Source organism: Pteropus vampyrus, unplaced genomic scaffold, assembly GCF_000151845.1.
Source record: "Pteropus vampyrus isolate Shadow unplaced genomic scaffold, Pvam_2.0 Scaffold11, whole genome shotgun sequence".
Classification (NCBI taxonomy): domain Eukaryota; kingdom Metazoa; phylum Chordata; class Mammalia; order Chiroptera; family Pteropodidae; genus Pteropus; species Pteropus vampyrus.
Window position 1 is genome coordinate 13,101,463 of NW_011888792.1, and position 12,834 is coordinate 13,114,296.

Genomic DNA, 12,834 nt, shown 5'->3' on the forward strand with positions numbered 1-12,834 from the left:
TTTTCTTTGGAATAACAGGCTTACTCCTTTCATTTTGGGGAAAATATCTTGCTAAACACTCAACTCTGTATAACCATAGTTTCTCTGTCATTCTTTCAAGTGAAAATGATATTCTATAAAAAAAGGCAGCTACTTCAGCTCACAGCTCAAATAAGTATACTATTGCTTTTCCTTGAAGCGATTATGTATGTCTGTATGCAGCAGAAGGGCTTTAGGCATAATTCCTACCAAATCGCATAGAATATTAAAATGATGTATATCCAAGGGTCAATATTTAAAAAATTTAATCACTTTTACTCCTTCATCTAGGATAATCTCAGATAAAACTGACTTCTTTTTTTTTTTTTTTTGGTTGGTTGGTCATTTATTTTTGGTATAGACTAGACTGCTCAGAACCTCTACTGGGAAATCATAGTAGGAGGAGGTAAATCAGGAAAAGCTTCAAGGGAAAAGATATGTGTTGAGATTGGCTGGAAATTACATTTAGACTGGCAGAGGAAAAAAGGTAGGAAAGGAAAATAAGCAAAACCAGTAGAGCTGAAATGAGATGAACATGTTATGTTCAGGAATAGAGAGAAGACTAAGTTGGGAATGAGCTGTGGACCAGATGTGGGCATCTGTGAAGGCCACCAGCCTGATTTCCTCATAAACTAGACCCCATCTGAAGGGGCAATGTGAGAGAGGAGGAATGGTAGAATTCCAAGGGCTCCTCGAGATTGTCATCTAGCCAGCAGGAACTATTTACCACGCCTAAGGACACCAATGCTAGTCACAACTATACAGTTAAAAAAGAGCTTTCCACCATCTCACCTTTTCTCCTTCCCTCTTGCACCTTTGAAAAAGCCGAAAGCAGCAACTGATGAGGGAGATGGAGTATTGAGAAGAGGAGAAGCAGCTGACCGTAGCTCCTTCCCTCTTCCACTGCAGACTTCCAAACCTGGAGCGAAACTCAATTGTGAAAGAAAAGAAGTTTTAAATGGAATAAGAGTAGAGTTTGGGATTATTACACTAGCCTGGGCTCTAATTACTAAAAATAGACTATTTCTACCTGAGACCAAGCATAAAACTATAAAATCTACCTGAGATTTCAGAGGAGTGGAGTGGAGCACAGTGAGCTGGAGTAAATTGAGAATGCTAGTTTGAGGAATAGTGGGAGAAAAGAGATAGTTGCTTTCAACTTGCACCCTACTGACACCTTCAACTCCTTTAATAAAGTGGTTACAATAACTATTTATTGAGCACTTATTTTTTCCAGGCTGTGGTTCTGCTGGGCAAGTTTCAATGAATGGACAAGATGTATTTACATTTAGGAGAACGGTCCTTTCAGATTAGGGCCAGGCTAATCTGAGTTCATATTTTAGCTCTTAAAAATGTGATACATTGTTAACCTCTTAGACTTTTAGTTTCCTCCTCTATAAAAAGAAGATGAATAATGTCTACTTCATAAGGTGGTTGTAAAGAATAGATGAGATAATGTATGTATACAGTGCCTGGTACATAGTGAGCACTCGATAAATTACAGCAACGATTGTGATCATTATAGTCTTTCTTAGTAGTTTGGAAAAATTTACCAGACATTAGCATGTAAGACAGATTGAAGGCGAATCAAGACTAGGATCAGGGAAAAATTAGAAATGTGGAGTAATAAAATGAGGCTAAAGTGGTAGTCATAGGAACAAAATAGAGGTGAAGGGACAAATATAAGGAATATTTGAAAGGAAAATAAACAGAAGAGGTAACTGCTTAGCTCTTGGTAAATAAAAGAGAAGAAGGAATTAATGCAGTTTAAAATTTTAAAGCTTAGTTAGATGAAAGAATAGTAGAAATGGGAGAAATACAGATGTTGGAAGAATAAGCAGGTTGTGTGGGTAAGAGTGGTGAGAAGAAAATATTAGTTTTGTTTTGCCACATTTCAAGTGTAAATGATAGTGGGACTTCCAAGTGCCAATATCCTATGTTTGGAAAGTCATTTATTCTTTCATTCTTGAGAGCCAACTTGGTGTCAGAGACCATGCTAGGCTTTGGCAAGAACAATTTAATAAAGAGTTGGCGTTTAAATGAGACATCTAGGCCACACAGAAAGATTTGAGGGCCTTCAACATAATGCTGGCCTGCGAAACCATGAATATTAATCAGTTTTCCAATGGACAGTGTAAAAAACAAACAATTTGGGGGAATATTCACAGGTAAGGAGACAGAGGAAATGGGCAAATGGGTGAGCACTAAACCAGGATCATGTTTTATAATTACTTTTATGTTAAATTCTAACCATCTATAGTATAGAAATATTTAATTATGATTTAAAAAAGGAGTTTCATAACAGCTGTCCATAATTTTTAAACATTTTATTTTGAAATAATTATAGATTAACAGGAAGTTGCAAAAATAGTAGGTCCCATTTACCCTTCACCACGTCTCACCTAATGACTACATCTTACATAATTATAGTACAATATGAAAGGAAGTTGACATTATTCAGATTTTACAAGTTTTACATGCATTCACTGTGTATATCTGTGTACAATCCTATGGATTTGTACTTGTTAATTTTTTCCTCTCACTCCAGTTTCTTAGGATGTGATGTGAACAATCCACACCATAGGAACTTTCTAAAATATTTTTTGTAGTTTACTGATACTCCCTAATGTTCACACAGCCAAATATAGCAAATGTCATAAAGATTTTTAAAATACTTAATTAGCAAGGAACTTGTATATGTTTTACACTATTGAATATATTGAGCCAGATTCTTCTGAGACCTTTATTAGTAAAACGTGATAAGGATTTCCAAAGTCCTTTATAATCTTGCGCTTCTACAATTTTAGAATTCTAATTCCTAGATCACTTAGTCTCTCAATTTAAGCAAAACTTGTGGTCATTGCATTAATTCTTTTGAGTCAGGGTTAGTCCCTTACCTTATCAGGCCAGTGACCAGTGGGGTACAGTTAATCGCTGTCTTATTGTAGTAAATAACACCGTTAGCTTGAAGGATTTTAACATAGTTTCCACAAGTTTCTTCCTGTGGCTTCTTCCTCAAAGGGCTTGCAAATGTTAGGTAATTGGAGAATAAACTAAAAATAATAGTTATTCTAACAAAAATAACTTGTATTTTTAATGAAAATATGTTATCCCATTATTTTTAATAACAATTTAACTAAATCATCATGAACCATTTCTATTCTGGCAACATGCGACATTAACATCGAGTTTCATTTCTACTTAATTAAATCAAAAGTTGTGATACTCTGACCTGGGCTAGACAAGGAGGAAGTTTCTTCTCTTTAGGAAGAATATAGTATTAGGCCAATTGCTGAGAAAATTAATATTTATAAACTGGACCCCCCAAAGATACATAATTAATTTCATGAAGATAATAGAAGCTTTCGTGTTTGAACAAAAGTGTCAGCAGAAGATCCACGTAAGTAAGATCAGTGTTAAAGTATTTGCAGTCTGAGTAAACATCGCTTCATAAAAGTGGCCATGAGACGAGGACTTTGTAAAACAGTCACATTAAGACGCTAGACAGACTTCCTATGTCTTACATACTGATGGCAACACAAGGCAATAATAAAGTTAGATTTCTAATTCAGTAATGTTCTAGAAAAAAATAACAGTGGGCTAAAGTACTTCATGTTGTTACTTTTACTAAACCAAAGTTAATGGAGTATATTTAAACTCTTAAAAGATTGTTCAGTAACTTGTTCCTCTTAAAACTGTACTAGTAGTTCCATTTCATGACACCAAGATTCTTTCAAGGGAAAATTTAAGAACACAAAGTACTTGGCTTTTAGTCAACAAAGCTGGTAGAGAGGGGAAAAAAAAACTTCAATAAGTACAAAACATGACATAGCAAAACCCATGTCTTTAAAAATAATTAAGAAAAAAAAATAGAAAAAATATTTTTCATTTTTCATGTTATCTTCAAATTTTGAGCAGAGAACCTTAGCCCAATCTGGGGCTCTAGATCTAGTTTCATCTCATATTTAAGCATCCATTTTGGAAATAACCTCCACGGGACGTAAAGCCACAGAAAGACCATTTGCTGAGCACTACTGGGCACTAACTCGGGGAGGGAGGCCTGAATATCCTCAACTTACAGATGCTTACAGGCATTAAGTGATTTTCCTCTATCACACAGGTGCCAAGGGGCAGAAACGAGATAAGAACCAAGTTTGACTGACTTAAACACTTACTGCTCTTAAGCATATTCTATGCTAATATCTATAAATTCTTCCCGTATATTTAAATAGAGCAGAACCTCTACTGAGCATTCAGCATTTTGCTCCTATGTATTGCATTTATTTCTTTAAAAGTCCTAATAAAACACCATTTGTGTTAAATCAGATGACTTTTTACTCAATTAAATCAAACTATATGCTTTAGTATTATTTTCTGTTATTTTCAAAAGGAAAATTAAAGTTTAATATAAGTAGGGGAAAACAGCATTTGCATCATATCTAACAAAGGGTTAACATTTTCACTTCCTATGGACTTCATAAACATATAAACATGCCAAAAAATATTTAACAGATATTTTCTAAATGCTTTCCACATACTCTGTATACTGTGCTATGTGTAGGAATAGAATAAACAAGTATTTATTGACTTCATTTCATATTGCAAAAAAGTGGTTTATTTAGGATAATTCCATTTTGCAAAAATATGCATGTATATACATAAGAATATCTGGAAGGATGTATACCAATTGATTATCAATGAGTGGTCAAATTTGTTTATTTGAAACAAAATAATGAACATGTGTTATTTTTGAAATAGAGTTTCATTTCAAAATTTAAAAAAAGTTTTAAACTTATAGACATTAAAATTGTTCAATTATTTCACCTACTGCCCAGGGCTTTTTTTGGTAAAAATACACTTCTCTTTTCTTATCCAATGGAAGATGGATACCAGTAGAAATGGATTCAACCCTTTCTTTTGTACCATTATATTTCCACCTCCTGTATCCTGCCCCCAAGACAGAACAGATACACAAACACTGACAGACATGTACACAGAGACATAAATACATGGACACAAGACAGTCTTTCACACAGCAGACATACACACACATTCTTCTCTCTCTCTCTCTCTCTCTCTCTCTCTCACACACACACACACACACACACACACACACACACACAGAAACACAGAGATAAAGTCTCATTAAAACTTATTTTGGTGTAAGTGAAAAAATTTGGCAGACAGTTGATGGTTTTAATCTTGGAAAGAGCTTTCACTATTCTCCAAAGTTTCCTAGTTTTGTTTTGTTTTTTTCATTTGCAACCCCTGAATGCAATTTCTTCATGCTTGCATATTATAAAATGTATAAATCCCTCTAATGGAAAGATAACTCTCTGGATGACCCCTTTTTGAGTTTTTGCTTTTATGCCTAAGTCATCTGTTCTATTTGTTCTGGGTACTAGACTATCTTGGGACATGTGACAGATGCATAGCTGTAGCAGCTGCTAGTCTAAAGAGATGGCAAATAGCTTTGAGGAATCAAAACAGATTAATATGGAACAGTTAACAGGCAATGGTAATTTTTTTCATTTAATTAAAAAAAAATATTCTCTTTAGAGTCATGTATAGAATTTTATACGTTGTTAATCTAGAAAAAAGTTTTAAATAAATAGTTTTAAAATAAATTAAAGCATGCAATAGAGATAAAACCAGCCCCTACAATACATTCTATATACATGTATATTAAGTATTTCATTCACAAAATTCAATAATTCCATGTTAGTAGCATGTTAGTGACTATTTTAAAACATATATTAATGGTTTAGTCACAATAAAAATTTCTCTGATTCTCAACTTTTTCAGTTTTACAACTCTGTGCAAAGCTAATGATTAAAGTTTTCTTTAAAAGTCCAATAAAGGTTATCTGGTAATAATGTTTATGAAGTACATTTCCCTGATATACTTTTGTAAAAATCAAGTTGAGTATTTGTGCCTGCTTTAAACCCAACATTATATATTTTTGAGTGATAACAGACTAGATCGAATTTTACTGTAATGTAATAGTTATCCAATTTTTAACCACTGTATAAAAAGCCTTTTCATTTTAAATATTTTTTACAGCTAATAACACAAGAAAAACACAAACATTAGCTGAAATCTCAAACACCCCAAGAATTGGTCAAAACCTACCTCAACAGTACTATATTTCTAGTGTCTGTCTATGGTTTCTATTCAGATATAAATAGTCTAAGGTTTCTGTTCAGAAACCTTTCCAGATTTTTGTTTTGTTTTTCATATTCCAGAAGCATTTATCTATTTCCTCACTTTTCTAGTTCCATAAGGAAAATAAGGGAGGCATGAAGACAGAAAAGGAAGAAAGACCAAATATTTCCTTTGTTTGGGGTTCACTGATTCCTGAAGCACATCCATGTGACCTCCTAGCACCCCAATGAAAAAAATCTATTCCCAAGACCTTCTTTTAGATTGATCAGTAAAAATTTTTGTAACGGCCCATCTGATTCCTTTAGACTGTGAAGTCTTCTACAATCAAGAGGGGCCTTAGTTACTTCTTAGAGGAACTCCTCAACAGGTCAACCTCAGGTAGATCTCATGCAGATCCTCTGCTTTACATCAGAAAGGTAAATTAAGTTGTTTCCCTTCCCTGCTCATTCATTTAATTATTTAAATAAGTTCTTAAATTCTAATATTTCTTTCAATAAATAGAAAAGAGGGCATTTTCTCCATTTCTCACTCTTACCTAAACAGAAACTCTGAGTACATCATCCAAACTTTCAACAATACTTATTTTGTTTCATTATATATCATATAAAAATACATATCATATAAAAATTTGTATATAAAGTATATCTTTATTCATCTTCTGTTTAATATTTTTGCTTTACAGTTAAAGAAACAATAAGCTCCTTGCTAACAGGAACACACCTTATCAAGTTGTTTGTATAATATAATGGGGCAATGGAGGGTTCAGTCTTGCCATTTTGACCCTCCTGTTTTTGAACCTGAAGCTGTTCTGACACAAAAGTATATTTAATAAAAATACTTAACATCAAAAACAAGTATTAATGGATCTTAGAATTCTATAGTCAGTTAATTTATCATTCAAGAATAAAAGTGAAATAAAGGTATTTTTCGACAAAAATCAGAAGAAGAAGAATACCAGAACTCAGGCCTATTCACTTTTATTAAATGACAATTCAGCTAAAGGAAGAATGGGTGTGTGAGAAAAAAAGTTAATAAAAGAGATCCATTAACACATGGGTAAATCTAACCAAACATTGATCTTTAAGACAATAATGAAGACCAAGTTTAGCACCTTAGGAAAAGGACAAAACACTGGACAACAATGACACGTAAGTCAGCAGTGTGGTGGAGACATTCTATACATAAAACTTACACACTGACTAATAAAAGCATTGACATTCACATTAAATTGTTATAACCAAGAATATATGTGCCAGATTACATTTTCCAAAGATGCTGCAATAATATCTCCCATTCCACATGCTCTTCTACAGTGTGGCTTGGCACTCCTCTCGTCAGGAAATGAGGTCTGTGTTCTCTTCCCTTTAATCTCTTCCCTTGTCACTCACTTGTAATCGAGAGAATGCCACTGAAGTGATGCTGTGTGCATTCTAAGACTACGTTATAAATGGTGATGCAGTTTCTTCTTTGATTAGTGGGACACTGACTTCTGTATTACTGAACCAACATGCAAGAAGTCTAACTACCCTGAGACCTCTACACTGTGAGGAAGGCACAGAGAGGGCTTGAGTAGGCCATCTGGTTGTCTCCCAGCTGAAACCCTTGCCAACTGCAAGCATCATCTGCCAGACATGTAAGTGAAGATGCCTCCAGATGATTCCAGCCCTGTCATTGGCCCACTCAAAGCTATTATTTCACCATAAGCCATTAGCGTCTACTCTCCTTCATATATATGACATTTCAGTATATATAACAGTGTTATATTTGTTCAGTGTCTACACACACATCCTGTTGGTTATACTTTTCTAGCTAACCCTGATGAATACAGTTGGTGACAAAACCAGTACAGCCAGCTCTTGGAGAGACCCTGAAGGAGAGGCACTAGAAAGGGAAAACATCCTGTCTAATTTTGCTCCATCTGATCTACCCATTGACTGCATGCAACAAGAAGCCAGAAGGTAGAAGGAGCCTGTTGATATGCAGTCTGGCTTCTCACTATACAGAGCAGGGTGGAGAAGAAAGAAGAGTGGACCTGGATAGGCAAAGAAAGAGTTAAACTAATAAAGAAAAGCAGGGAAACTTTACCATAAAATTCAGAGTGGTGGTCACCTCTAGAAGGGTGAGAAGGTAATGATTCAGAAGGGATGCATGGGTTGGGGGTATCTTCATAATCAGAACGGTGGTTAAATGAGTGTTTGCCTTACAATTATTCATTAAACTACACATGTATGTTTTATGTTTTTGTATATTTCATAATTTAAAAATTTAAAGAAGAAATCAATGCTGAAGAATAAGGATTTGTTTAATATTTGAATTCTAGAAGTCACAATAATTTTCCAGATGAGCATGTTTGTAGCACTTAAAACAAGTCTGTTTAAAAGACAAGACAATTTTTTATAGACAAGCATACGAGTTCTGACACATGAAAGAATTAAATAACTCATAACTAAAAGATATTTTCTATTAAAAAAACAGTGCTTCTAGCCAGCTGGGAAAGAAATAATAGTAGCTAGTCTTGGACATGTTTAAACGCTGATAGTAAAGATCAGTAGAGAGGTAAATGTTGAAGACATTGAAGACACAGGAGAAGAAAGGGGGAATAGGTGGGATGCAGCCCATCCAATGTCAAAAGGGAAGCACATGCAGCATTGCCAGAGGGATACGAGGGGGGATATTTATTGTACTGTGACTGAAGGAAAAAGAAAGGATGTATGTGGTTGCATATAAATTTGTCGCCTTAGTGGGAAACTGAGACTTCCTTTTTTTCTGTGAGAGAAAACACAAGAGAGGAGAAGGATGGAGATGTCAAAGACAGGGATGGACAGTGCGAAGGCTGAAATTGCTGGGACACCATGAAGGACCATGTACAAACTGGGGCACAGAGAAAAACAATAAATAGTGTATGTGGGTGGGGGTGGGTAGCTGGTGGGGTTGGCTGGGAGGCTGCTAAAGGACAGCAACAGGAGAGATAAAGGGGAGTATAGTCTCTCTTGGATCTCAAAAAAGTAAGTTCTTCCCGAGGATGGAGGAGTAGTGGTCTGGCTCTTCCCCTCACCCAAGCTGGAATTCCAGAAGATAAACTAGAAAGATTGGCAGGAAGCAAAGCATGGGCAAACCCGGATGACCAGGATAAGTTAGAGTTGGGCCTGTAATAAGGATATCAGGAATGGGGCATGTTAGGTTAAACTGGCTATGATGTTTTCAAGAATTTGCCCTATGTTTTTGAATAGTGGGTAGCCTAGATGCCCAGGTCAGCTCTGGAAGACTTTAAGTTTTTAGGTCACTTCCTGATATAAGAATCTACTAGTAAAAAACCATATATTCATTTTATGCAATTGTTTGCATACCTTCAGCGGGTTATTAGATTCCTCTGAAGTTCTGCGTTAAGAACCACATTTAATAGGTGGCTTTGTGAATGTGGCTATTAGATGATCTTCATGATAAACTCCATCATGCAGATAGTTATTAGTCTCTCCTAAAAGGCTGACTCTGCTAATCAGAAGAGAAGACTTTAGAAAACTGATCAAGGCATAAATTGGCTTAATGTAGTTTGCTTTGGAAAATAATTTTTCTATGACAATTCAATGCTGCCATGATTCTAATGAAAGTGTTTATATGTACAAAACATCCTTGGGATCAAAATGATCTGTACCTTAGATGCTTAACAAATGTATGTTGAACTGAAAAGATAATATGTGCCTCCCATGTGGGCTTTCCTACAGAGAAAACAATGTATCGGCCACATATTATAGGTTTCTGGGCCCTTCGACAGTACCCCTTCTCATTATAATTAGCAAATTAGTATTCTAGTTTATACACTGGCCTCTTGTGCATTGAGTTAGCACAAGCCTCATCTCTTGAGTATGATCAGCTCTGGACATCCTGACAAAATAAAAGTCTCTGGGCTTCCAAAACCAAAGAATGAGCTCTGGAAAATGTGACTTAGCTGAGGCAATGTCATCCTGAGGCCAGCCTAAGCAGCTCAGCAGGCCTCTCCCTATGACATTTCTAGCTTGGTTGTTTAGAACAGCAACTCTTTTTAAATTGATTTGAGATCATGATGGAGTCAGTACCAAAACATTGTTGTAATCATAGATTAATGCAAGAGGACTGAGTAATTTATTAGAAATCATAGTGAGTTAATAAAATACACTGGCTGGAAATGCCTCCTAATTCTAGAATCTAGCATGGGGAGTTACTAATAGTGTACAATTTGTGACTGCTCATGGGTAGCGACCTAGAAACAGACTGTTCCATTTGAAGGCTACAGCCAGTGAGTTCTAAAACGCTTATCACAAAACAAAACAAAGCAATGTAAACTCTGCTTTTTTGTCTGTTTTGTTTGTATTATATTATACTTCATGGCCTCTTGCGTTATGCCAGCATAGCACATTTCTGAGTGTCTCATTCTTTTTGTTCATAGAATCATTGACTCTTCCCACAATTCTGAAGAGTTAGACATAATGACCAGGAAAAACAGGATTTGTTTCCAACATGGCAAACATTCCAATAACAATTACTGATTATTTTGTTTCTGTTCACTTACAAAAAGATAAGTTTCTAACTGACTGGTTCAACAAAGTGTCATTTTTCCCCCAGATTTCACTAGGAAAAAAAGTTTCCTTGCCTGCCCATTAGAATTTCATAAATTCTCCTTAAGATTTGCCAGTTTCCATAGTAGTAAACCAAGGTATGTGAAAGAAAAGATGCAGTATAAAAGACTCATATTTTAATTTCATCTGTTGTCAGGTAATTTAATTCATATTTTTATATTACATCAATAAGGATATATTATAGCTCAAAGGCAAAACTTGAGAAGACAAAAAAAAAAATACTGGGCTTGCAGTGGGCAACTTATGCTACCACCTTGGTGGGATGTTAGGGATGGGAATGATGAGGAGTTCGTTCAAATACTTCTCTTTTTCAGGGTATTTCAGAAGAAAGTTTGAGCAGCTCTGCTTGCCACTGAAATTAGTCCAGAAGCACCTTTGCTTTGTTTTCCTTTATCATTTCACTAAGAAAGTATGAATACCTTTTAGTGGATTGAATTGCCCTTGTCCTACCCTGGTCTTAACACCAGACAAAGCTTGTAACAGTAGAACATCATGAGAAGCACACATAGATCAAGCCCCTTCATTAGTAGAATGTGGGGAAGGCTGGGGCAGTTATTGGTTGAGGAAGGGGTTTGGATCTGGCTAGCTACAGTGGGGAAAGAAACTGGTAGCATAGCTGGAGACATAATAATTACACAAGTCCAGATGTTTTAATTTGAAGGTGAAAGGAGAGCATATCAATCAAAAATAATATTGAAGTCCCAGATTAAGATTTAAAAAACAGAATGGGCTCTAAAGAGGAACATGGAGATCAGTGTAAGAATGTGTCCATGGGAATCTCTAGAGAAAGTGAGAAGCAGGAAGAAAGGAAGAGAAAAAAATGTCCCTCAGATAAGCCAAAAAATTCAAATGCCTCAGCTAGGCAATTTGTTAGAATATCAAAAGGACGATTCGCCAAGGATACAAACTGCCAACTTCATATTTAATTGTATCAGTTGGGCTTTCCTCAGAAATAAATCTCTATAAGAAAATTTCAATTGCTGTTCACTGTAAAATAGAGTTTTAAACTGCAGATGGGATTATAGATTTGGACATGAAAAGTAAAAAGCAAGTCTAGAAAAATAAGGATCAGAAGTATTGTATGAGGGCCTAAATCAGATTAAGTGGCTTGTGATAGCTGTTGAATGAAAAAAGAGAACATTTCAAAGCATATGCTTGTGAAACGCCCCAGTTCGGATAATATCCAGCCGATGGCCATAGCAGTGAGGCATGAGCATGGCAAGTACAAGGAGTACAAAAGATGGGGAAGACTTAAGAAGATTTGCAATTGCAAATGGCACAACTTTTAGTATAGTTAAAACTAGAGCCAGATCATAGTAATACTGAAAAATAATCTATTTTTTAATGTATTTGAGTTCTTCAAAAAAAGGTCTATCAGCAAAGTGTTACACCATTTAAATCTAATATCCTATATTTCTGTATTAGTGGCTACAAAAGGAAAATGTCAAAAAATATTGTACATAAATAAATGATATAATCCATAGTGCTTGATTATGATACTTGTATATATATTTTTCCAGGGCTAAATAACAGAGCAGGCAGATTAAAGGCCAAATGACCAGATATCTTTGAAGTTCAATCCTTTGAAAAATACTGGTAGAGAAAGGCAGTCCTGGTTCAAAGGAACATATGCTCTGTTATTTTAAAGTAACATTTTAACTGAAAAACAGAACAGGTTTTTGAAAAACACAAGTGAGCACAATGATGGAAGTAGGTGGATAACATAAGTACAAAATACAAACAAATGAATATTTTAGACTTTTCTGAAACAGCTTAGGGTAGTTGCATTTTGCGTGTAAATAACATTTTGGATTCCCACTTTAGTGTCTCCAAACAGAACTAGTAATATTGTAGCCTTGCAATTTAGAAGTAATCCACAATTTAGAAGAAAATTGTCAGCTCTTTTTCTGGGAAAAATTACCCAGGTAAAAAAACAAGTAGGCTTTTCTTATGACTGTAGTGGTTACCGACCTCGGTACATGACTTTGCTTAGGTTACTCTATATGAAGTGTATGCAAGCTCTCGTAAAAAAAAAAAA

The 12,834-nt window shown here is 35.2% G+C and overlaps 1 protein-coding gene across 4 annotated transcripts in view; it reads right to left on the reverse strand.

Moving 5' to 3' along the window:
• Positions 1 to 12,834, reverse strand: part of SPATA9 (spermatogenesis associated 9) — a 56,671-nt gene that overhangs the window by 34,628 nt on the left and 9,209 nt on the right. For 2 of the 4 annotated variants that reach the window (XM_023523436.1, XM_023523426.1), the window contains exon 3: positions 811 to 948. The exons of 1 other annotated variant lie outside the window; for it this stretch is intronic. In XM_023523436.1, the coding sequence (XP_023379204.1) occupies positions 811 to 948 (138 nt within the window). Of the gene's footprint in view, positions 1 to 810; positions 949 to 9,530; positions 9,673 to 12,834 lie in introns of all 4 variants that reach the window. One more of the 4 variants, XM_023523441.1, reaches the window with a different exon arrangement.